The sequence below is a fragment of the Pan troglodytes genome, chromosome 3, assembly GCF_028858775.2.
Source record: "Pan troglodytes isolate AG18354 chromosome 3, NHGRI_mPanTro3-v2.0_pri, whole genome shotgun sequence".
Taxonomy (NCBI): domain Eukaryota; kingdom Metazoa; phylum Chordata; class Mammalia; order Primates; family Hominidae; genus Pan; species Pan troglodytes.
The window spans coordinates 129325043-129351967 of NC_072401.2; the positions used below are offsets into that span (position 1 = coordinate 129325043).

At 34.2% G+C, this 26925-nt stretch overlaps 1 protein-coding gene across 29 annotated transcripts in view; it reads left to right on the forward strand.

Moving 5' to 3' along the window:
- Positions 1-26925, forward strand: part of LARP1B (La ribonucleoprotein 1B) — a 154099-nt gene that overhangs the window by 95952 nt on the left and 31222 nt on the right. For 9 of the 29 annotated variants that reach the window (XR_010156153.1, XR_010156164.1, XR_001717134.4 and 6 more), the window contains exons 12-15: positions 3397-3520; positions 18132-18179; positions 19681-19892; positions 20656-20762. Coding sequence is in view for 22 of the 29 variants with exons in the window: in XM_009448269.5 (XP_009446544.1) it covers positions 3397-3520; positions 18132-18179; positions 19681-19892; positions 20656-20762 (491 nt within the window). In the remaining 7 variants the exon portion in view is untranslated. The remainder of the gene's footprint in view (positions 1-3396; positions 3521-18131; positions 18180-19680; positions 19893-20655; positions 20763-26925) is intronic. The other 20 variants (XR_010156158.1, XR_010156176.1, XM_054682663.2 and 17 more) reach the window with 6 other exon arrangements.

The following is a 26925-nucleotide window of genomic DNA, read 5'->3' on the forward strand; positions in this document are numbered from 1 at the left end:
GTACTGTGTACCGTCACTTCCCTTCAAAAGTCACATCTTATATATAACTATATGTACATCTTATATAACTATAGCACAATGCTGGGCAAGGTAGCTCATGCCTGTAATCCCAGCTGTTCTGGAGGCTGAGGCAGGAGGATTGCTTGAGGCCAGGAGTTCAAGACCAGTGTGGGCAACATAGTGAGACTTCATCTCTTAAAAAAAAATTAAAAAAAAAAATTAGCCTGTCATGGTGGCATGCACCTGTAGTGCCAGCTACAGGTTGAGGTGGGAAGATCACCTGGGCCCAGGAGTTCAAGGCTACAGTGAGCTGTGGTCGTACCACTGCGTTCCAGTCTGGGCAACAGAGCAAGACCCTGTCTCTAGGGAAAAAAAAAAAAAAAAAAAGGAAATATGTTGTATAATATTAAAACAAGAAAATAGACATTTCTTATCACAAATGTATGTGTATAGTTTTGTGCCATTTTATCACATGTAGATTCATATAACTACCACCACAGTCAAGACACTGAACTGTATTATTACCACAAAGTTCTCCCTGTGCTCTCTAAAGTTACCCCTTTAGAGTCTAACCCATCTGCCTCACCTCCACTATCCCTAACCCCTGGCAACCACTAATCTGTTCTTCATCTCTATAATTTTGTCATTTTGAGAATGTTACATGATGGAATCACACATTTCTTAGAGCAATTTTAGATTCATAGCAAAATTGAGCAGAAGATAGATTTTCCATAGATCCTCTTCCCCCACACAAGCATAGCCTCCCGTATTGTCAACATCCCCTACCACAGTGGTACATTTGTTGCAGTTCATGAACCTACCTAGATGCATCATTCTCACTAAAAGTTTATAGTTTACATTAGGGTTCATTCTTGTTCAAATGGCTAAATTTTGAGACTGAAAATACCACACATTGGTGCAGATGTAGATCAACAGGAACTTTAATATACTGCTAATGGGGATAAAAATAGGTACAGCCACTGTGAAAAACTGGCATTTTCTACTAAGGCTAAATAGAAACCTACTGCTCAATTCAGCAATTCCACTCCTAAGTAAATATCCAACAAAAATTTGTGTCCCTGTTCCCCAAAAGAAGTTTTTGTAAAAACGTATTTATAGGAATTTGTTTGTAATAGCTATAATCTGAGAAAGGACCCAAATGCTCATCAATAGCAGAATGGATTTCTTAAAAACTTGCAGTGTATTCATATGGTAGGATAGAGCAAGGGTAGACAAATATAGTAAATATCTTAGACTTTGTGGGTCATACGTTGTCTGTGGTCATACATTGTCTACCTAACTGCAGTTGTAGCAGTGAAGTAGTCATAGGCAATATGTAAACAAACGAGTGTGGTTATGTTCCAACACAGCCATTTATAAAAACAGGCTTTAGCCTTTGGGCCTGTAGTTTGCTGACCTCTGCTGTAGAGCCACAAACTGTGGTTACATGCACGTACATGGATCAGTCTCATAAACATAATTTTGCATGAAAGAAACCATATGGTGTAATTCAATTTTTATAAAGTTCAGAAACATGCAAAACACCTACTGTATTGAAGGTGTATGAGCTATTTTGGGGGAGAAAGAGGAGATCCTGACCAGAAGGGACATGAAAAGGAAGCTTCTAGGGTGCTAATAATTGCTTTACCTGAATGGTGATTAAGTCTGTTTACCTTTGATTATTCATTGAGATATATACTTACGATTTGTACACTTCTCGTGTGTGTGTGTGTGTGTGTGTATGTTATACATTAATGAATTAGTTAAAAATAAAAATAAACAAAAACATACACAACTTGTGTTTCCATTAGGGTAGAATTGTGTTATTTATCTCTGGCATGTAGTAAACATACAATAATTATTTATAGAATTGGGAGTTGCTAATAGCAAGCTCTGTAGCAAGATAAGGGACAAGAGGAGTGAGCAATGATTCTGATTTAGCCTGAAGAGCTTATTGAAAACTTTTGAGGAAGAAATGTTGATAAATATACATTTTGATGTAATTAAAGGTACTTTAGTGAAAAAAGATCATAATCTAAAAGGCTAACATTGGGATTTAATAAATGGTTTGAGCTGACAAGTGACTATTCATCTTTGAAAACAGAAGGAAAAGATTCTTTTGTTATTAAGAGCAAGCTACAACTATTTTGCAATGATATTTAATTTGCTTCCTGTTTTAAATTTGCTTCAACCCGACAAATTCTTTCTTATGTTTTTTACTTGCTTAAACCCTCTTTGGATGTTGCCCTGTAAAGATTCATGTACCCATTAGTACCATGTGGAGTAGATGTGATATAGGGTTTTATTGGGAAAAACTTAGAAGAAATAGTGGAGTGTAAGCAGTCCCTCAAACTCCTTTTTTATCTCACAGTTTAGGCCAGACATAGAGGGTCTTTATGGTTCACCTGGGTGAACCATAGGGTTCAACCTTTAGGGTTCAACCTTTAAGTTCACCTGTGGCCAAGTGAACTTCCAGTAGAGAATGACCTCTACCCTCTGTAATGCTCCACACATTTGTAGGTCAGGGCCGGAAACACCTAAGTGACTATGCAATAGTAGTTACAAAGGGGAAGCCTCCAGAACCCCAGAGGCAGGGAGGGGTCTATTCTTCCTTTGAGCTAACAACTCAAATATACTGAGTCTCTTTGCTGCAGCTATCCAGGGCCATCCAGATTTATCTTTATCACATGCATCCCATTATTATAAAACAAAGTGAAATCTTCTTGACCCAGTATTAAAGGTCTTCTAGAAGCTTTCTCCAACTTCCTCATCAGGCCTCTTTGCCACTGGTTCTACACAGATTTTCTTAGTCACTTAATTACTTTGTAATAAACACATTGCTTTTTCCAAGCTTCTTATCTTTGCTCACATTACCTATTTAGAATGTTTCTCCCTTTCTCTAAATTCTCATCCTTCAAGAGCTGCTTTTGTCCCATCTCTCCTGTGATGGCTTCCTGATGATCGTAATTCTTACACCAATATCGCTCTTCACATACTACCTAATATTATTTATTTTTATGTGTTCATTTCTTCCTTTTCATCTAACATATAAATTCCTTAATGGTAGGGAACATGTATTAGATTACTTTGTAATGTCTGTAATACCTGGTAGTCTTGTATGTAAATGCTCAACAAATAATTAATGATTAGTATGTGTGGTCTTATAATGTTTTTTAATTATAAAATCATCATAATATTTTAGGGTGTTATATGCCTCTTAGATTCTGAATGTTGTTATTAAGTATAATGCTAGATTCTTTATTAGAACATCTTTTTCACTCCATTGTAATTAATCCCTGTTTTAGAAGTTCATTTTTTTTGAGGTTGGTATCAATGATTGTCTGTTGGTTACTCTGTTAGCCAGTTTAGTAATTAGATTCCTCCATTCTACTTCAGCAAGAAGTTGAGAACTTTAAGAAGCTAAATCTCATTAGTAAAGAGCAGTTTGAAAACCTAACACCTGAACTTCCTTTTGAGCCAAACCAAGAAGTTCCTGTAGCACCTTCACAGTCCAGGCAAGGTATGTAAATCTGCTTTTGTGTAAGTGTCTGAATAGTATTAAAGCAGTTCTGAATTGTTTTTAAAAATTGCTCCTTTTTTTTCTTTATTTGTGGAAAATCATTAGGTAAATGGTAAAATGCTAGAATTTTAAAACTCAACTTTTATCCTTTTGTGAACTTCTATTATCACACCAGATTATGCTCAAAGCCAGAGCTTACTTAGAAGTAGGCAGAATTTGTTGGTTCTTTATGTATCTGATGTGATTTTAAGATTGCTGGGAATGTTTCTCTTCCCAAAATAAAATTTTTCACTGACTCACTGATCCTTAGAATGCGCTAGAGTCATTCTTTTGTTTTAAGGGCTTAGCTCTGTGTGAGAGTGTAAATAAATACATTGGGAGATCCATAAATTGAATCTGACATTTCAGACAAGTATAACTGATTTTATTATAGTCTTTTCCTGAAGGTGGTTAAAGAAAAAACGATTTATAAAAAGTCACACATATACAAAGATAGAGTGAATTTTATAATAAAACTCCCATGTACCTGTTATACTTAATCATCTCATACCCAATTTTGTCTCGACTCCAGTAACTCCTGTACCTCCCTGTGGATTATTTTTAAACAAATTCTCAATGACATGATTCATATTTTTTTGTCCTTAAAGATTTCTGTATGTGTCTTTAAAAAGATAAGGGCTGTATCTTTTAACACATAAATAGCAGGACATTATCATATCTAAAATTAACAGTAATTCCTTAACGTTAGATATCTAGTGTTCAAATTTCCTCATTCATCACTTTTTTTTTCCAGTTTCTTCAAATAGATTGCAATAGATTGATATGTCTTTTTTAGTCCACAGGTTTCTACTATTTTTTGCCTTATAATTTATTGGTCCTTGCAATTTGGTATTGAAGAAACTGGGTTGTTTGTCTTGTAGAATTTCTCACATTCTGAATTTTGCTGATTGCATCCCCATGGTTTCATTTAACCTGTTTTCTAGTCCTGAATTATCTATAACTGTTAGTTCAGCATAGAGACTTGATTAGATTAAGACTCAAATCTCTGTAAGAATATGTCATATGTAGTATTGAATACTATTAGGAGATACATAATGCTCTATTGTCTCTTTTTGTAATGTTAGCAGTCATTGATGATCAGTGAGTGAAGCTTTTATTTTACTAGGGGTTGCAAAATAGTGATGATTCTATTTTTAATCATTACATCTTACCTTAATAGGTAGAATACTTTTATAAAGAGAACTTTCCCCAGAATATTTATTTATTCTGAGATAGAGTTCTTACAGGAAAGTGAGTCAGTGCTGAATTATTTCCCTTTGTTTACTAGTTTCAAAGTACTAGCTGGTTCCTTAACGTTCTTCGCTGGTGACTAATGAAGTTTTTGTTTGTTTGTTTTTAAATGATCATTGTGAACTCATAAATACATGAGATGGGTTTCATTCTATTATAGTTATTATTATTATTATTATTGATACCTATGCCAGTTATCAGTTTATTGACTTTTAGCTCTAAAGCCACCTTTCATTTTCTTGCTCAGTAATAATGGAGTTGGACTGTTAACTTTAATGTTTCCCACCCCACAGAAGGTTGAGCCCCCACCAAGGTTGAGCTTTGTCAGTACCAGATCTGCTACTCAGTTGGTCCTTGTTTCTAGGCCTTTTGAATAGAAAGAGCTAGGAAATTTTTTAAGGAGAAAAATATATTACGTATTCATGTTGATATTTTCTGTCTAAATTTAAGATTATAGGTTTTAATTTTAATTTCTTTGATTTTGTAGTTGTATTGCTTTTTACTTATATATAAAAAATCTTTCTTCCTAACCACAGTAACATAATTATTTATTTGCTAATCCTATGATATAATAGTTACAGAATAACAATAACATTAAATAATAATATTATAAATACTGAAAGGTAACTTCTTTTAGAGTTCTTTAAACTGTAAACTTTTAAAAACTTCATACTTTAAAGCTTTCTTTAAAGTTCTTAGTGTGTCCCACTAGGGCTGTTCAGTTAAATTGCTGGATTTTTTGTCTTGTTAAATTTGAATACTTTAAAATTGAGAATGTATATTCCTTTGCACATCATAGAAAGCATACAAGTCACAAATAAGGAGATAAATTTGGCATTGCATGACATTAACAAAGAATTAATATCATAGAAATCTAAAACCTTAAAAATTAATATGAAAAATGGCAAACATGAATAGAAAAAGTAGTAAATGAAACATGAACATCAGTTTCATATTTGGGAAGACCAAATGGCCAATAAATATGAAAAGATGCTATTTTTACTGAGGTTTTCCAATTAAAACCATAGCAATACACCATATTATAACCCAGCAGTTTCATTTCAAGAGATACAGTTGCAGGCCATTGTGGCTTATGCCTATAATCCCAACACTTCGGGAGGCCAAGGCAGGAGGATCACTTGAGCCCAGGAGTTTGAGACCAGCCTGGGCATACTGTTGCAAATGTTTACCAAGAGAACATTTGTAGTATCATTGTTCATAATAGAAAAAAGCAAATGAAAACTAAAAATTGCCCAGTTATAGTAGAATGTATTATAAGATGTGGTGTAGTCATACGTAGGAAAAATAGGCAGCAGTGGAAAATGAAAGAACTAACGTTACATGTGACAAAATGTGTTAATCTAAAAATATAGGAAAAAATAACAAAAAAATTAAAAAATGGGATGTATAAAATAAGCTAGAACAAAGAAGTTCATTCAGTGTAATGCTATTACATAAAGCATAAAATTCATGGATAGATGCATAGCACATAGGAGCCATGAAGAGAAGCAAGGGGAATTATTAATATAAAAAATTAATATATTAATTTACTCCTGAGGGTGGGGGAAATCCCATCTGGAAGGTCTGCACATGTGTTTGCTAGCATCTGGAATTTATGTATGTATTGGTCTAGTTGGTCGGTATGAGTGTGTATCAACTCTATTTTAAAATTTATATATAAATTTATTAATTTTTATTTGTGTGCTATAATCTCTAGTTTTTAAATATATGAACAGAAAAATATAAAAATAAAGCAAAAATTTAAAAGATAGAATTTGACCCAATATATTGCTATGACAGGAAATGTTGAATAGATTAATGTTCAAATTAAAAGATAATTTTAATCTTAAAATTAATTGGACTTAAAATTCACTCTATGCTAGTTATGTGTCATAACATATGAAAAGATTGGAAGGTAAAGGATGGGAAATCATATAAAAGAATGATCCTAATAGAAAAGAGTTGGTATTGCTATTACGATATAGAATTTAAGGCATAAAGAAGGAGTTTATTTTCACTGTCTTCAATATCTATATTCCTATTTATTCCCTATACCTGCTCCAAACAGGCCTCTGTCCTCCACATCCCAAATCAGCTACTGATAATACCACCAGAAATCTCCATATATAAGAGGGGTCAAATCAGTCCTCATCTTACCTGACATCAGCATTAGATCAAATTAATCGCTCTGTCCTGAAACACATTTTTACTTCCTGGATACTTATTCACTTATTCTCCTTCTGCTTCATAGAGTCTTTTTTGCTAGTTCTTCAGTGTTTCCCTAACCTCTAAAATTTGGAAGCTTTAGGACCCAGTCCTCAAATTTCTCCTCTTTTGAATCCTCAATAACTCCTTGTGTAATAGCATCAAGTCTCACGGGTTTTAAAGAGCATTATTATACTAATGAGTATCAAATTAATATGTATAGACCAGACCTCCATCCTGTATTTCAGACAAATATTCAACTGTGTGGTTAACAGTACCACTTGTATATTTTATAAGCATGTTAAATATCATATGTCCAAAATCTAAGTTCTGAATTCCCACCCCTCTCCAAGGACTCTTCCTCCTAGACTTCCACATCTCTAAATATTACCTCCATTTTTCCAGTTACACAGGTCAAAACGTTTGTGTCATTTTTGATCCATTTGTTTTTTAAATTCCGTATCTTATTTATTGGAAAGTTATATTCATATATATTTAAAATATATCTAGAATCTAACCACTTCTCACTTTCTCCATCTCTATCACCCTGTAAAAGTCACCAACGTTTTCTCCTTGGTTAATTGTAATGAACTCCTAGCCTGTCTCCCTCCTTTCATTCTGATCACCCTACAAATATCCAGTTATATTTTTTGTTTCCTCTTAAAAATATATATAAGGTGTACAACATGATGTTTTGATATATATATAGTGTAATGGTTACAATAGTTAAGCAAATGAACATATTCATTATCTCACATAGTTACCTTTTTTTGTGGCAAGAGCACCTAAAATCTCTCTTAGCAAAAATACCAAATATAATATAATGTTATTAGCTATGGCCCTCAGGTTGTACGTTAGATCTCTAGACTTATTTATCCTACATATCTGCAACTTGGTATTTTTTTACCTACATCTCCCCATTCTCCTTCATCCCACCCTTGGTAACCACTGTTTTATTATCTACATCTATATACTTTTTTTTTTAAAGATTCTATATATAAGTGACATTATGAAGTATTTTTCTTTCTGTGTCTGGCTTATTTCATTTAGCATAATGTCCTCCAGTTTCATCCATGTTGTAGCAAATGGCAGGATCTCCTTTTTTAAAGGCTTAATTCTATACTATTCTCTCTCTCTCTCTCTCTCTATATATATATATATACACATATATATACATATATACATACACACATGTGTGTACATATATATACACACACATATATACACACACACATCACCATTTCTCTGTTTATCATAAGTGGACTCATACTTTAGTTGTTCCCATATCTTATATCTTGGCTATTGTGAATAATGTGGCAATGGACATGTGAGTGCAGATAGATATCTTTCTATGGTGATGATTTCATTTCCTTTGGGTATATACCCAGAAGAGGGACTGTTGGGTCATATGGTAATTCTACTTTTAATTTCTTTACAAATCTCCATACTGTTTTCCACAGTGGCTGCACCAGTGCACCTTTTCATATACCTGTTGGCATTGTTACGTCTTCTTTGGAGAGATCTCTAATCAGGTCTTTTGCCCATGTTTTAATTGGATTATTTGCATTCTTGCTATTGAGTTGTCTGAGTTACTTATGTATTTTGGATATAACTCCTAATCAGATGTGTGGTTTGCAAATGTTTTTTCTTATTCTGTAGGTTGTCTGTTCACTCTGTTGATTGTTTCCTTTGCTGTGCAGAAGCAGCTTTTTCATTTGATGCAATCTGTTTGTTTATTTTTGCTTTTGTTGCCTGAGCTTTGTGGGTCATATTTTTTAAAAAATTAAGATATAGTTTACATTCAGTAAGTTTCACACCATTTATGTATATTATTTTGGGAACTTTGGCAGATGAATACAATCATGTAAACACCACCTAGTTAAGTTACTGAACATTTCCATTGCTCCCTGAGAATTTTTCCATGCCTCTTTGTATTCAACCCAGGCCAAGTTTTTGGCAGTTTGTTTTCTATTTTCTATCCCTATAGTTTTGCCATTTCTAGAATGTCATATAAATAGAATCATATAAAATACAGACTTTTGAGTCTGGCTCCTTTCATTTAGCCTAGTGCCTTTCAGATTTATTCATGCTTTTGTGTGTATTACCTTTTTATTGACAAGTAGTATTCCATTGCATGGATGTAAACAGTTTATTTATCCACTTATTAGTTGAAGGCATATAGGTTGTTTTCCTGTTTTTGGTGATTATGAATAAAGCTGCTATGAGTATCAAGTTGCTACGTGAATATATGTTTTCATTTCACTTGGGTAAATGCTTTTGAGGGCACTGTTGGATCATACAGTAAGTATAACTTTTTAAGAAACTGTCTAACTTTTCCAAAGTGGTTGTGCCATTTTACATTCTTACCAACAATATATGAGGGTTCCAGTTGCTCTACATCATCACCAGCATTTAGTATTGTTAGTTTTTTTTAAAAAAAATTTTGCCCATCTAATAGTAGTATCTCATTGTGACTGATGCTGTTGAGTATCTTTTTATGTGCTTATTTGCCATCAGTTTATGCTTGGTAAAGTGCCTGCTCAGATCTTTGGACATTTCTTTTATTGAGTTGTTTCTTTTGTTACTGAGCTTTGAGAGTTCTTTACTTTGGATACAAGTCCTTTGTTACATATGTACATATGTAATTTGCACATATCTTCTCAGAACCTGGGGCTTATATTTTCATTTTTTAGGTATATCTTTTGGGCCAGTTGCAGTGGCTCACGTCATATGGCTTGTCTTAATTAGTCTGTTTGTGTTGTAAAGTACATTGATTGGTTTTCAAATGTTGAACTAGTCTTGGATTCTCAGGATAAGCCTCATTTAGTTATTATATTATCCTTTTATATATTGTTAGACTCAGGTTGCTTACATATTTTTTGAAGCCTTTTGTACTATATTCATGAGGAATATTGTTTTTTTTTCATTGTCTTGGATTATATTTGTCTGATTTTGGTGTCAGAGGAATGCTGGCGTCATAAAATGAGTTGGTAAGTGTTCCTTCTTTTGTATTTTGGAAGAGTTTGTCCACAATTGTTTATTTCTTACACATTGGTAGCATTCCCAAGTGATGCCATCTGGGCCTGGAACTATTGGAATGTTTTAAACTACACATTTATTTATTTAAGAAACATAAGACTAAGTAAGTCTTTTTTCTCAGGTGAGCTTTTGTACCTATTGAATTTGTTCATTTCCTGGAATTTATAATATGCTCTTTTTCTCCTTTTACTGTTCGTAGGTTCTGTAGAGATATCTCTTCTTTCATTCCTACTATTTATAAATTTGTGTCTTTTTTGTCTTGATCGATCTAGCTAGAGGTTCATCAGTTTAATTTTTTTGGTTTTATTTTCATTGATTTACTTTATTTTTATTCCAGTTTTATTAATTTTTGCTCTTTATTATTTCCTTTTTTCTTATTTTGTTCCTCCTTTTCTAGTTTGAGTGGAAGCTTAGATCATTTATTTGACACCATTTTTCTTTCCTATTATAACCATTTAATACTACAAATTTCCCCCTAAGCAGTATTTTAGGTGTTATTGTGTTTGATTTTCATTCAGTTCTATGTATTTTCTAATTTCTTTTTAATTTTTTGATACATCAGCTATTTAGAAGTGTTTTTGTTTAATTTTTAAGATTTGGATATCTTCCTGAAATCTATTTTTTTGAAATCTAATTTTTAAGGGAGAGTTTAAATTATTGATTTGAGAGTTTCTTTTCTGATATAAGCATTTAATATTCTCTCTCTATCTCTATTTCTATCTTTATCTCTATCTATCTATATATTTTTTTAAGACAGAATCTCGGAGTCTCGCCCTGTCGCCCAGGCTGGAGTGCAGTGGTACAATCTCGGCTCACTGCCACCTCTGCCTCCCGGGTTCAAGCGATTCTCCTGCCTCAGCCTCCTAAGTAGCTGGGATTACAGGTCTGTGCCACCACACCTGGCTAATTTTTGTATTTTTAGTAAAGACCAGGTTTCACCACGTTGGCCAGGCCGGTCTCAAACTCCTGGCCTCAAATGATCCACCCACCTCGGCCTCCCAAAGTGCTGGGATTACAGGCATGAGCCATGAGCACAGCCCTTAATTCTATATATTTTTATTTAAGCACTGATTTAGCTGCATTCCACAAATTTGATATGCTGTCTTTTATTAATTTTTATTCTTTTCAAAACATTTTCTAAATTCTTTTGAGACTTCCTCTTTATGGATTATTTAGGAGTGTATTCAGTGTAATTTCCAAGTGATTGGAATTTTTTCAGTTACCCCTCTGTTATTAATCTTATTGATACATAGTTTAATTATATTATAGCCAGAGAACATACTTTACATTATTTTAAAATTTAAAATTAATTTGTTAATTTCAAATTTGTTTAATTAATTTGCTAATTTTATCACCCACAATATAGTCTGTCTTGGTGAATGTACCATATGCATCTGAGAAGAATGTTTATTACACTATTTTTGAGTAGAATGTTCCATATTGTCTGTTCAATTCAGTTGGTTAATGATGTTGATGAGTTCTATATCTTTGCTGATTTTTTGTCTACTGGTTCTGTCTTACTGAGAGAGGAGTGTTGAAGTCACCACCTATAATTGCAGACTTGTTTATTTCCTATTTCAGTTCTGTTGTATTTTGCTTCATTTATTTAGAAGCTCTTTTGTTAGTTCACCTTATACCCATTGGTATATTGTGTCATCTTGGTGAATTGGCCCTTTCATTCATATATGTTGTCCTTGTTTGCTTTGAAATTTAGTTTGTCTGATTTTAATATAGCCATTCCAGCTTTCTTTCATTTCTTTCTCATGGTATGTGATGTATCTTTTGCCAACTTTTTACTTTTAACGTACCCATATCATTATATTTGAAGTCAGTTTATTATAGATAGCATATAGTTAGGTCATGTTTTTTATTCAGTCTGACAGTACATCTTTTAATTGGTATGTTTTGACTAATGTAATTATTGGTATGTTTGGATTTAGGTCAACCTTTTTATTATTCATTTTCTTTTTCTTTTCTTTTCTTTTTTTTTTTGGCTTCTATTGCCCATTTTGTGCATTCTTTGTGTTGTTTGTAACTTTTTCCATTACATTTTAATTTATGTACTATGAATTTGGACATATATATCTTTTTTTGTATAATTGTTTTTAGTGATTGCTCTAGGGGTTGCAAAACACATACTTTTCAGTTTATTTGGAATCAGTATTTTACCATTTCAATAAGAATGTAGAAACCTAACCTCCATAGAGATTTTTTTTTTTCCTTTCTCTCCCCACCGGCCCCACCCCAAGAGATAGGGTCTCACTCTGTTGCCAAGGCTGGAGTGCATTGGTGTAGTCATGGCTCACTGCAGCCTCAAACTGCTGGGTTCAAGCAATCCTACCACCTCAGCCTCCCGAGTAGGTCGGACTACAGGTGCACGCCACAAAGCCCAACTAATTTTTTTATTTTTTGTGGAGACAGGGTCTCACTACATTGCCCAGATTGGTCTAGTACTGCTGGCCTCAAGAGATTCTCCTACCTCAGCCTCCCAAAGTGCCGGGATTATAGGCATGAATCACCACACTCAGCTGAAATTTCTTTATGTAATAATTGTCTTATATATCTTCATATGTTAAAAAGCCCATCAGACAATGTTTGATTGTCTTTCAAGCGTGTTTTACTTTCAAGCGTGTTTTAAATAACTTAAAAGGAGAATAGTCTATTATATTTATCTGGACCTTTACCGTTTATCTTGCTGTTCCTCTATTTGTGATGTTTCAGGTTTCCTTTTGTTATCGTTTTCTTCTGTCTGAAATACTCAGGTTAGCAATTCTTTTAGAGCAGTCCAGTTGGCTATGATTTATAGTTTTCTTTCTTCTGAGAATGTCTTTATTTCACCTCATTGCCAAGGATATTTTCACTGGATAAAGAATTCTGAACTGACAATTGTTTTCTGTTAGTGATTCAAAACTGTTGTACCACTTCTTTCTGTCCTCCATGGTTTTTGGTATAATAATTTATAGTCATTCAAATTGTTTCCCTACAAGTAATGCATCTCTAGCTACTTTCAAGATTTTTTTTTTTTTTCATCTGACGTTTACAGCAAGTAGAGTGTGATGTGCCTTGGTATGGAGTTCTTTGGGTTTATCCTGGATGGGATTCTGTTTCTTAAATCTGTAGGTTTGACTTTAGACAAATTTGGGAAGTTTTCAGCTATTATTTCCTCAAAAAAAATTTTTAGCCCTGCATTTCTTCTCTCCTAGACCTTTTGTTGTCTCACAGGTTCTTAAGGATTGGCTGATTATTTTTTTTCAATTTCTTTTTTTTTCTGTTGTTGAGGTTGCTTTTCTGTTTTCGGTTCAATTTCTGTTGATTCTGGCTGCTTTTAATGTTTCCTCTGTCACCTATTTTAAGCACCTTAATTACGATTGCTTTGGTGTACTTTTCATGTTTCTTGTGCTTGAACTCACTGAATTTTTAAAATATGTGTGTTTATACATTTTTAATCAAATTTGGAAAATGTTCAGCTGTTCCTTTAAATTTAAAATTTTAATGAAAAAATTAATAGGCTGGGTGTGGCAGCTCATGCCTATAATCCCAGCACTGTGGGAGGCCAAGGCGGGTGTATCACCTGAGGTCAGGAGTTTGAGACCAGCCTGGCCAACATGGTGAAACCCCATCTCTACTAAAAATACAAAAATTTGCTGGGTGTGGTGGCGCACACCTATAATCCAAGGTACTTGGGAGGCTGAGGCACGAGAATCACTTGAACCCGGGAGGTAGAGGTTGCGGTGAGCCAAGATCAAACCACTGCATTCCAGCCTGGGTGACAGAGTCAGACTCTGTCTTAAAAAAAAAAAGAAAAGAAAATTAATAATGTTTTCCTGTTACTTTTTTCTCTTTCTCTCAAGACTCCAATTACATTTAAAATTTATATTAGGGCACTTGAAGTTGTCCCATACTTCACTAATGCTCTGTTTTGTTGTTGTTGTTTTTCAGTCCTTTTACTCTGTTTTTGTTTTAGGTAACTTTTATTCCTCTCTTCAAGTTTATTAGCCTTTTCTTCTACAGAGTCTATTTTTAATCCCATCCAATGTGTATGTGTGTGTGTGTGTGTGTGTGTGTGTATGTTTTAAAATCTCAGCTGTTGTCCTTTTCTCATCTAGAAGCTTGATTGGGTTCTCTTTTATACTGCCTATATATATATTTTAATATGCTTATGTTTTTCTGTGCTTTATTGAATACACAAAATATAGTTATGATTTTGTTTTTTTGCTAGCAAAGTGTAAATCCAGGATTTGGATTCATATCTATCTGACTGCTATAGTTCAGTGGCCAGCAAATTATGGCCCATTGGCTGAAACTAGCCTGCCACGGGCCAATATGATAACGCTGGTCATTTACATATGGCCTCTCGCAGTTTTTATGCTACAAAAGCAGAGCTGAGCTGTTTCAACAGAGACCTTATGTCTTGAAAAGCCAAAAATATTTACTATCTAACATTTGTAGGAAAAGTTTGCTGAGTTCTGCTTTAGAGGCATTTTTATTTATAAAAAACCTGAAGTGCCAGTTCTCATGTAGCATTTTTAATTTTTGACGTTCACTAAACACTAACAGCATAATATTGAGTTTTATTTTTATAAAGGCAGTGGAGACTGCAGACAAGGCTCATATGGTTCAGGTATGAAGCTGTGCAATGATCTGATTTGGTAGTGATAAAATTTGGAAAATCTTAGATAGTAAAATAGTTAGCACACCCCTAAGTTCAGTGGTTTTTACATTTAGCATGTTTAAGGTTCACCTGGAAAGCTTGTTGAAACAGATTAAAGGACTCTGTATCAACTTTCTTATTCAGTAAGTTAGGTGGGATATGAGAATATACATTTCTAACAAGTTCCCAAGTCATGCCAATAGTTCTGTTTGGGACTATACCTTGAAAATTACTGCTCTAACCCTTTTTAAGTGTATCATTTGAATTTCAGTAGATGTATAAAATTGTATACCAGCACCACAGTCCGGTTTTAGAACAATTCCATCATACTAAAGAGTTCCTCATGCACATTTGCAGTCAATGCCAACATTCCCCTTCAGCCTGAGGCAACTAGTTATCTTTCTTTCACTATGGTTTTGCACTTTTCAGAAATTTTATATAAATGGAATTATATGATACATAGTTATATACTTGGAATGTTTCACTTAACATAATATTTTTGAGATTCATCTATGTCATTGCATGTATCAGTAACTTTCTTTTATTGCTAAGTATTATTTCATAGAATGAGCATACTACATTTTTTTGTCCATTCAACATTTTATGGACATTTGGATTGTTTCTAGTTTTGGCTATTATGAAAAATGCTATTATGACTATTGATGTACAAGAGATGGCATATGCTTTTGAGCAGAAGGAAGTTTTAATATCTGGATGATATTCATATATTATCCTATGCTTGTAGTTGACAAAAAATGTTAATATGTTCTTGTTTCCTAATATATTTCCAATAATAATATTTTAATATTTACTATGAATATTTTATGTTCTTGCAATGAACTAATATTTGATAATTTTATGTCAAAATATTATAAATTGGTATATGATAGTCTATAAACATTTTGTAAAATGTTTCTTTTGAGATAATCAACATACTCTATAGATGTTGATCTTACAAAATTAATATATCTACTCTTATTGGTGGGCAAAATTCACCCTGAGCAAACCTGGAATAAAATAAGTATAAAACAAATAAAACTTAGCTTTTGATGTTGGAAATGTTCAGATACAAATAACAATAGGGAGAATTGTTTAATGAAATCCCCATGTATCCATCTCACCTAATTTCAACAATTGTTAATAGTTTGACATTCTTTTTTAATCTGTACCTTGCCTCCCAATCTATTCCTGGTATTCTATATTGAATCTCAAAATCATATCATTTCTCCTGGAAATACTTCACTATATATTGCAGACTGATGAGGACTTACGAAACAAGTATGTATGTAAATTTTTACAGCACCATTAATTCACCTAACAAAAATAGCAATAATTTGTAATATCATCTACTACCCAGTATATGTTTAGTTGTCCCTAATTGTGTGACATATATTTTTCAAATTGTTTGATTGAACTAGGATGAAACAAGATGCAAACATTGCAATTGACTGATAACACCATTAAGTTAATCTTAATCTATAATGATTTCTCTTCCCTTGTTTTTCCATGACAATGATTTGTTGAAGAAACTGGTTAATTTGTTGAAGAAACTGGTAGGATTTCTTATGATCTGCATTTACCTGACTGTATCTTCTTCATATCATTTAGTATATCATTTATCCCATGTATTACTAATGAAGTATAAGTACAAAGGATTTAGATATAGGACTGAGTATATTCAGGTTTTGGCATGGTTTTTTTCCTAGTAGCAAGGATATTTCTTAGGAAGACTTGTCTATTTCCTATAGCATCATAGCATATCCGTCACTCCCACTTTTACTGATGCTGTGATTCATGATTTGATTCAGGTGTTGTCAGCCTGATGCTTTCATTATCAAGTTTCCCTCCAATCTTTTACCAAATGGTTTTAGCAGCTATTGATGAATATTCCCTAGATTTCCTCTATTTCAGTAGAATTGCAAAATGGTTATCTTCTAATTCCATCATTCCTTCTGCAATCCTTACATAAAATTTTTCTGTGAAGAATGTTCTTTCATCAACTCTTTGGTTACCCTGAAATTCAACCTTTACAGACAAGGAAGGATAAATGCTTGCTTCTTTCTTTTTATTCAGTTTATTGGTTTTCAAAATAATGAGTTGGTGCCCTAGGACACTCTAAATGTGACTGAGTTTTAAAGTATCATTATGAACTCATGGAGCTTATTTATTCAATGTGTTTATTAATCCATTTCGGTCATTGTTTTCAGTGGTCAAATTGTTTTATTTTTGACTGGTGGACCTCTAAGATTTACTCTTGTGTCCTTTGATTTATGCTAGTATTTTTAAAACTACTTTATTGCCTTTTGCTCAAGATTTCCCAGGCTCAGATTATACATTCTGTGCTCCAGATGTTATTTCTTTGAGGATAACTAATTAGTGGGAATTGGAATTTATAGACCATAATCTAGGTGCTAGGAAGCTTACTCTTTCTGGGTTGTTACTGTTCCTAGATCTTTGAAAATTTCTTTCACAAAGGTACTGGATTTAACACATTTTTCAGTATATGTTCATGTTTTTATCTCTAGGATTGTCTCTGTCTCTCTCTCTCGATATATATATATATACACACACATATATACACATATATATGTGTATATATTTATATTTTATATATATAAAATATATATTATATATAAATATATAATATATAAATATATTTTTATATATTATATATTTATATATAAATTTATATATAAATGTATATATACATTTATATATACATTTATATATAAATGTATATATAAATTTATATATAAATGTATATATAAATATATACATTTATATATAAATGTATATATAAATATATACATTTATATATATACACATATGTGTGTGTGTGTGTGTGTGTATATATATATTTTTTTTTAGATGAAGTCTTGCTCTTGTTCCCCAGGCTGGAGTGCAATGGCATGATCTCGGCTCACTGCAGCCTCCACCTGCCGGGTTCAAGCAATTCTCCTGCCTCAGCCTCCCGAGTAGCTGGGATTACAGGCGCCTGCTACCACGCCTGGCTAATTTTTGCATTTTTAGTAGAGATGGGGTTTCACCACATTGGACAGGCTGGTCTCGAGCTGCTGACCTCATGTGATCTACCCGCCTCGGCCTCCCAAAGTGCTGGGATTACAGGCGTGAGCCACTGCACCTGGCCAGATTGTATATATTTTTGGTATAAGGAAAACAGTATTAACACAATTCAATTAAGTTTAGCATTCCTTTGATGAGGATATATTTTTTCCCAAACATTATGTATGGTAGGCACTAGTATTCGATGCAGTTGTGGTAGTTGCTTTCTGGGAAGCAATGAGACTTACTCTTGGCATCTATGGGATGATATGTAAGAAAATAAATTTTAATTTAATAAATGAAACAATAAATGGATAAAATGCAGACACAGCACAAAAAGGGACTAATTAACTCTCTTGGCAGGAGGTGTTCAAGGAGTGCTTCACATTCCCAAGAAAGGTAACATCTGTGGTGGGTATTAAAGGGAGGCTATGATATCCTTTGCATTGGGTATACAAAAGATGCAGGAAAGGGACTTTCAGACAGAAGAAAAAGCATATGAAAAGATATGGAACAAGGAACAGGACTGACAGTTTGGTGCTATTTGTGTCACCAAGAACAAAGTGGAAAATGACAACAGATGAGGCAAAATCAGCAAAATCTCATATGCCAGGGTAAAGAGCCTAGGCTTATTCTAGAGGCAAATGGGAAACACTGAAGGATGTTAAGCAGAAATATGAAATGATCTAATTTGCTCCTCAGAATAATCATTCTGATAACAGTGAAGAAAATGGATTGGGAGAGGAAATGGCAAATGTGTAAGTTCACTTTTGACTTTACAAATTCGTGCCTAGAATAGTGCTTGGCAAATCGCGGGCACTTAGTATTTGTTGAGTGAAAAAACAAAAAGTTGTTATATGAATCAAAAAAAGTCGATAAGTCTGAAGAAAAACCACACAGAAATAGAGCCTATTTTTTTTTTTGTTGCTACTGCTTGATTCATCTGCTGGCTTGTTTGTTATCTTACCATACGATTTTCATGAACAAATCAGTAAGTAAAATAACCGAATGAAAAAAACAGTCAAAGGATTTGAATAGCAGGCTTACAAAAGAGGAAGTCTGAAGGGTAACTAGAAATATGAAAACATGCTCAATTTCACTAGCAACAACTAGATCATTTAAATCCCATGAGATGGAAGAATATTTAAGAGTTTGCACAAAACCCAGTCTTCACCAGAATGTTGAATTGGAATTCTCACATGCTGCTGGTGAGAGTGTAAGTTGGTGAAATCATTATGGAAAGTGGTTTGGCGGTCAGGAGTCATTAAGTTAGAAGATGCTTATCTCTTTTGACTCAGCATTTCCACTCAGATATAAACCCTAGAGAAATTCTTGTACCTGTACAGAGACATGTTCAACAATGTTGATCACAGCATTGTTGATTAAACAAAAAACTTTGAAATAACATAAATGTCTATCTGCAGGAGAATGGATAAATTGTGATATATTTGTACACCACATACTATTCAGCAGTGAAAATGAACAAATTAGAGCTATGTAAATAAAACATGAAAAAAGTTTACAAAGTGATATATATATATAGCATTATGTTACATAAAGTTAATTATGGAAAATAATATTACATATATGTAATAAAAGATCAAAATTCCAATTTAAGAGGCTAGTTATCTCTGAGAAGGGAAAGCAGGAGGGAAATGGGATTAGGGGAGGTTACACAGGAAGCTTCACCCTTTCTTTAAAAGAAAAAAAGGTCATAAACAGATATAGAAAAATAAAAATTTTATAAAGCTAGATAATGGTCAAAAAAGTATTTGTTATTTTTGTTTTTATATATTTGAAATGTTTTCAGTGAAAAATCCTTTGAGCTTAGAGAATTACAAAATTATCCTTATTCTCAAAGTAAAATATTTTCCTAGCATCTAAATAATTTTAAGAGTTTTTTATTTTGCAGATTTGACTGATGAATTAGCTCAGAAGTTATTTGATGTTTCAGAAATAACTTCAGCAGCAATGGTTCATTCGTTGCCTACAGCAGTTCCAGAGTCTCCTAGAATTCATCCTACAAGAACACCCAAAACACCTCGAACACCTAGGTTACAAGATCCTAACAAAACACCAAGATTTTATCCTGTTGTTAAAGAACCAAAAGCCATTGATGTAAAGGTATACAAAACAACCAGGAATATAAGGCTTGCATTTTGTATCCTTTAACATTACAGAATGAGACGTTTTAATTTCTATCACATTGAAAAATGTGTGTTATAACTTGTAATATTTCACTTAAAAATCATACTTTACCATAGTGATATTTTCTCAGGTTAGGAAATTTTTCGGTTGGGCATGGTGGTTTATGCCTGTAATCCAACACTTTGGGAGACCGAGGCAGGTGGATCGCTTGTGCCCAGGAGTTGGAGAATAGCCTGGGCAATGCGGTGGGACCCCATCTCTAAAAAAATACAAAAATTAGATGGGCGTGGTGGCGTGTGCCTGTAGTCCCAGCTACTTGGGAGGCTGAGGTGGCAGGATTGCTTGAGCCTGTAGGGGTCAGGGCTGCAGTGAGCCATGATGATGCCATTGCACTCCAGCCTTGGCAACAGAGTAAGACCCCATTTAAAAATAAACAAACAAACAAAAACCTGTTTTACAATTGGATAGTGTAATTAAAGACGAACAGTAAGTATAATGAAGAATCACACTAAGCTGCACTTCATTTCATCTTTGTGTCACAAACCTACCAAAGGACTTTATTTATTAAGTTTTGTAACTTGTGTGTGAGATTTTTGAGTTTTGTGACTTCATATGATTTCACAATGTGTTACCTACAGTATGAAAATGTTTGAGTTCATTTATAGTCAGAGGGTTTTAATTTACTTGTGAAGTTCACACTATTGAAACTAATTGCAATGCTTGACTTTATTTTCTTTAGAGTCCAAGAAAGAGAAAAACAAGGCATAGCACAAATCCCCCTCTAGAGTGTCATGTTGGTTGGGTAATGGATTCCAGAGACCATGGGCCAAGAACATCCTCTGTCAGGTACTATATTTCTCAAACATTACTTTTTTGTTCGTGATTTGAAGTTTTTTGAAAACAGTTACTAATTGGATATTTCAAAATATTTAAAAATTAATATGTTAGCAAATTATAGAGCAATGAAAATGGTACAAATAAGCCAAAGAAGAGATAAGTTTTACAAGTATGTTAAGGAAATAATCCAGTTGGACAGTTTTTTTTTCCCATTTAAATTATTTTTCACAAATGTGAACTCTTAGATTTATAAACTATGTAGGTCTATGAAAGTTATTATCTTTGGAAAGATCCCAGAGTCTTAGTGGCATTTAATAGGTTCTTAGTAGATATTTATTGAGGACATTAATGTGCTAAACAAACAACTCAAACTGTATAAATAATATGGAAATGAAGCATTGTTATTTTGCTTTTTTCCCCCTTTTTTGAAAATCATTAAGATTAGCTGATTATTAGCAGGAATTTTTTTTTATAAGAAAGAAGAAAATTAATTAAAAAAAAAAGTCTAGAGCAAATCTCTTAGAGTGCCAGTGATCTGCAAAGCACTATGGTATGTTTTGTCCTTCAGAGGGGTTGCAGAGGTGATTTATTGCTTGTTGCTTTGTGATGCTTTTTTTAAAATAAAAATAGAGACAGAATCTTGCTCTGTTACCTAGGATGGTCTCAAACTTCTGGCCTCAAGCAGTCCTCCTACCTCAGCCTTGTAAAGTGCTGGGATTACAGGCATGAGCCACCTCACCCAGCCTGTGTTTCTTAAAAACCATTTTGTGTTTATACTAGATATTTTCAGAATAATTAACTGATAGTTTTTCCATTTGAAAACTTTGGGAAAATATGTTTTTGACTGGTTACTAGAAAAGAAGGATTAGTTCGTTTCATGAAAAGAAATGCTAGGGAGTTTATCATGCTCTCAAAACCTTGAAATCTGTCTTGTTAGTGATACACATTTGATTATTTTACATTGTTCTTACTAGCTATATTGTCTCTAAAAGATAAAAAGTGTGTATGTTCTTCTGCACACCTGTGGTATACTAATAGTTATTTTGGGGTTATAAGTGATTTTTCAGTTTTTTTCCCCAGAGTATTTCTTTTTATTGGAGCAGTATATGTAGAGATCAACAACAATGGAAAATGTTTAATTTACCTAATGAAGGACATCTTGTCTTTGTTGCTTCCAAGTTTTGGGAATTATGAATAAAGCTACTATAAACATCTATGTAAAGGTTTTAGTGTGGACATATTTTTAAATCCCTTAGATAAATACTAAGGAGCATGATTGCTGGATTGTATAATAAGAATATATTTAGTTTTGTAAGAAACTGCCAAACTGTTTTCCAAAGTGGCCCTATCATTTTGCATTCTCACGAGTAATGTTTCTTTTTAACCTTGGTAATGTCTTGTTTTGAAGTCAGCCTTGTCTGATATTTATATAATTATGCCAGCTTTCTTTAGATGAGTGTTTGCCAGTGTATCTTTTTCTACCTTTTTACTTTTAAGCAATCTCTTTGTTTTAAAGTGGGTTTCATGTAGGCAGCATATATTTGGGTCTTTCTTTGCTTTTTTATAACCCAGTCTGATAATGTGTTGTTTAATTAGTATGTTTAGACCATCCACATTTAGTGTAGTTATTGATGTGGTTGGATTTAAATCTATCATTTATTTTTCTCATCCATTCTTTTTTTTTTTTTTTCTTTTGAGACTGAGTCTCACTCTGTCTCCCATTCTGGAGTGCAATGGCATGATCTTGGCTCACTTCAACCTCCGGCTCCCAGGTTCAGGTGAGGACTCAACCTCCTGAGTAGCTGGGATTACAGGTGCCTGGCACCACGCCCAGCTAATTTTTGTATTTTTAGTAGAGATGGGGTTTCACCACGTTGGCCAGGCTGGTCTCGAACTCCTGACCTCAGGTGATCCACCTGTCTTGGCCTCCCCAGGTGCTGGGATTACAGGCATGAGCCACTGCGCCCAGCTGTCTCATCTATTCTTCATTCTTTTTTCTCTTTTTCTGCTTTCTTTTGGATTGAGTTTTTATAATGATCCTATTTTATCTCTACTATTGACTTATTAGTTATGTCTCTTTTTTATTTTTTACTGATCCTCTAGGATTTACAGGTATACTTTGTTTTGTTGTGCTTCATAGATACTGTTTTTCACAAAGTGAAGGTTTGTGGCACCCCTGTGTTGAGCAAGTTTATCAATGCCCTTTATCTAACAGATGTACTCAATTCATGTCTCTGTGTCACCTTTTGGTAATTCTTGCAATATTTCAAACTTTATTATTATTATTATGTCCTTTTTTTTTTTTTTTTTTTTGAGACGAAGTCTCGCTCTGTCACCCAGGCTGGAGTGCAGGGGTGTGATCTCAGCTCACTGCAAGCTCTGCCTCCTGGGTTCACGCCATTCTCCTGCCTCAGCCTCCTGAGTAGCTGGGACTACAGGTGCCTGCCACCACGCCTGGCTAACTTTTTTTTTTGTATTTTTTTAGTAGAGACGGGGTTTCACCGTGTTAGCCAGGATGGTCTCAATCTCCTGATCTCGTGATCTGCCCGCCTTGGCCTCCCAAAGTGCTGGGATTACAGGCATGAGCCACTGCACCCGGCCTTTTTTTTTTTTTTTTTTTTTTGAGACAGAGTCTCACTCTGTTGCACAGGCTGGAGTTCTGTGGCACAATCATGGCCCACTGCAACCGTAACCTCCCAGACTCAAGTGATCCTCCCACTTCAGCCTCCTGAGTAGCTGGAACTACAGTTGCATGCCACCATATCCAGCTAATTTTTTTATTTTTTATAGAGATGGGGTCTCTGCTGTCTGGGCTGGTCTTGAATTCCTGGACTCAAGCAGTTCTCCTATCTCGGCCTTCCAAAGTGCTGTGATTACAGACATGAACCACCATGCCCAGCTACTATTTTGTATTTTATGGTGATCTGTGATTAGTGATCTTTGATGTTAACTATTGTAATTGTTTTGGTACACCATGAACCATGCCAGGATAAGACAGTGAACTTAATAAATATTGTATGTTTTCTGGCTGCTCCACTCACTGGCCATTTCTCCATCTCTCCCCCTCTTCTTGGGCATCCCTGTACCCTGAGAGACAAAAATGTTGAAATTAGACCAACTAATAACCCTACAGTGGCCCCTAATTGTTCAAGTGAAATTAAGAGTCAAAATTCTTCAAAATTAGGAATGCCATCATTAATGAGGAAGGCATGTTGAAAGCCCCAAGACAGGCTGAAAACTAGATCTCTTGTGTCAAACAGCCAAAATATGAAGGCAAAGTTTTTGAGGGAAATTAAAAGTGCTACTCCAGTGAATACACAAATGATAAGAAAGTGAAACAGTTTTATTGATGATAGGGATAGAGTTTGAGTGGTCTGGATAAAAGATCAAACCACCCCCAATATTCCCTTAAGCCAAAGCATAATCCAGAGCAAGGCCCTGACTCTCTTCAATTCTCTGAAGACTGAAAGAGGTGAGGGAGGTGCAGAAGAAAAGTTGGAAGCTAGCAGAAGTTGGTTAATGAGGTTTAAGAAGCTGTCTCCATAATATAAAAGTGCAAGGTGAAGGAGCAAGTGCTGATGGGGAAGGTGCAGCAAGTTTTAAGGAAGATCTAGCTAAGATAATAAAAGTGGCTACATTTGTGCAGGTCTAGATCTGAAAAAAAAGTGTGGCTACCTTAAACAATAGATTTTCAGTGTAGACAAAACAGCCTTCTATTGGGAGAAGAAGCCATCTAGGACTTTCATAGTTAGGAAGGATTTGGCTTCAGAGCTTCAAGGGATGGGGCTGACTCTCTTGTTAGGGGCTAATGCAGGTGGTGACTTTAAGTTGAAGGCAATGCCAGGGCTCTTTTGAATTATGCTAAATCTACTAATCTGCTTATGCTCTATAAATAGAACAACAAAGTCTATGTGACAGCACATCTACTTACAATGTGGGTTACTAAATATTTTAAGCCCACTGTTAAGACCTACTATTTAGAAAAAAAGATTCCTTTCAAAATATTACTGCTCATTGACAGTGTACGTCATCACCCAAGAACGCTGATGAATATATACAAGGAGATTAATGTTTTTTTCATACCTGCTAACACATTTATTCTGCAGTCCATGGATTCCAAGGAGTCATTTTAACTTTCTAGTCTTATTATTTAGAATATTCATATATAGTCTATTCATAAGGCTATAGCTGCCACAGCTAGTCATTCCTCTGTTGGACCTGAGCAAAGTAAATTGAAAACATTCTGGAGAGTATTCACCATTCTACATGCCATTAAGAACATTGGTGATTCATAGGAGGAAGTCAAAATATCAACATTAACAGGATTTTAAAAGAAGTTGATTTCTACCCTCATGGATGACTTTGAGAGGCTCAGACTTCAGTGGAGGATTTAATTACAGATGTGGTGGAAATAGCAAGAGAAGTAGAATTAGAAGTGGAGCCTGAAGATGTGACTGAATTGCTGCAATCTCACGATAAAACCTGAAAGGATGAGGAATTGCTTCTTATGGATGAGCACAGAGAGTAGTTTCTTGAGATAGAATCTACTCCTGGTGAAGATTCTGTGAACATTGTTGAAATGACAACAACAGATTTAGAATATTATATAAAGCAGTGGCAGGGTTTGAGAGGACTGACTCCAATTTTCAAAGGAGTTCTACTGTGGGTAAAATGCTATCAGGACAGCATCCATGCTACAGAGAAATCTTGGGAACAGAAGAGTCAATAAATGTAGCAAATTTCATTGTTGTCTTATTTTAAGAAATTGCCACAGCCATTCCAACTGTCAGCAACCACCACTCTGATCAGTCAGCAGCCATCAGCATCGAGGCAAAACCCTCCACCAGCAAAAAGACTATGACTTGCTGAAGGCTCATATGACCATTAGCATTTTTAGCAATACAGTTTTAAAAAAAATTGATACATAACAGTTGTACATATTTTGGGGGTGCATGTGATATTTTGATACATGCATACAGTGTGTAATGATCAAATCAGGGTAATGGGGATATCAATCACCTCAAACATTTTTCTTTATTCTGTTCCATTTTTTTCCTTTTCTTTTTAAAATCTTTTTGCATACCAATCTTCTAGCTATTTTGTACTATACAATATGTTATTGTTAAGTATGGTTATTCTACTGTACTATAAAACACTAGGTCTCATTTCTGGTATTAACTGTATTTTTGTACCTGTTAAATAACTGCTTTTCACCACCCTTCCCCCTACCCATTCTAGTCCCTGGTAAGCACTAATCAACTCTCTTATCTCTATGAGATCTACTTTTTTACCTCCCACTTATTAGTGAGAACATGTGGTACTTATCTTTCTGTGCCTGGCTTATTTCATATAATATAATGACTTCCAGTTCTATCTATGTTTCTGCAAATGACAGAATTCTTTTTTATGGCTGAATAGTATTCCATTGTGTATGTGTGTATGTTTATGTATGTGCCTATGTATGTATGTGCATATATTTACACATATATACATATATACACATATACATACACGTACATACACATATATATACCCATATATAAAATTTTCTTCATTCATCCATTGATAGACACTTAGGTTGATTACATGTCTTGGCTATAGTGAATAGTGCTGCAATAAACATGGAAGTGCAGCTGTCTCTTCGATATACTGATTTCCTCTATTTTGGATATATATCCAGCAGGGAGATTTCTGGATCATATGGTAGTTCTGTTTTTGTTTTTTGAGGAACTTCTATTCTGTTTTCTGTAGTGGCTGTACTAATTTACATTCCCACCAATGGTGTGTGAAGCATTCTCCTTTCTCTGCATCCTTGCAACATCCATTAATTTTTGTTTTCTTGATAAAAGCCATTTTAACTGGGGTGAGATGCTTTATCATTGTGTTTTGATTTTCTTTATCTTCTTGATAATTAGTAATGTTGAGCATTTTAAAATATACCTGTTGTCCAGTTGATGTCTTCTTTGGAGAAATGTCTATTAGATCTTTTGTCAGTTTTAAAATGGGATTATTTGTGGTTTTTTTTCTTTTTCTACTGAGTTGTTTGAGTTCCTTGTATATTCTAGTTATTAGTCCTTTTTTGGATGGATAGTTTGCAAATATTTTCTCCTATTCTGTAGGTTGTCTCTTCACTTTGTTGATTCCTTCATGTGCTGTGCAGAAACTTTTTTGC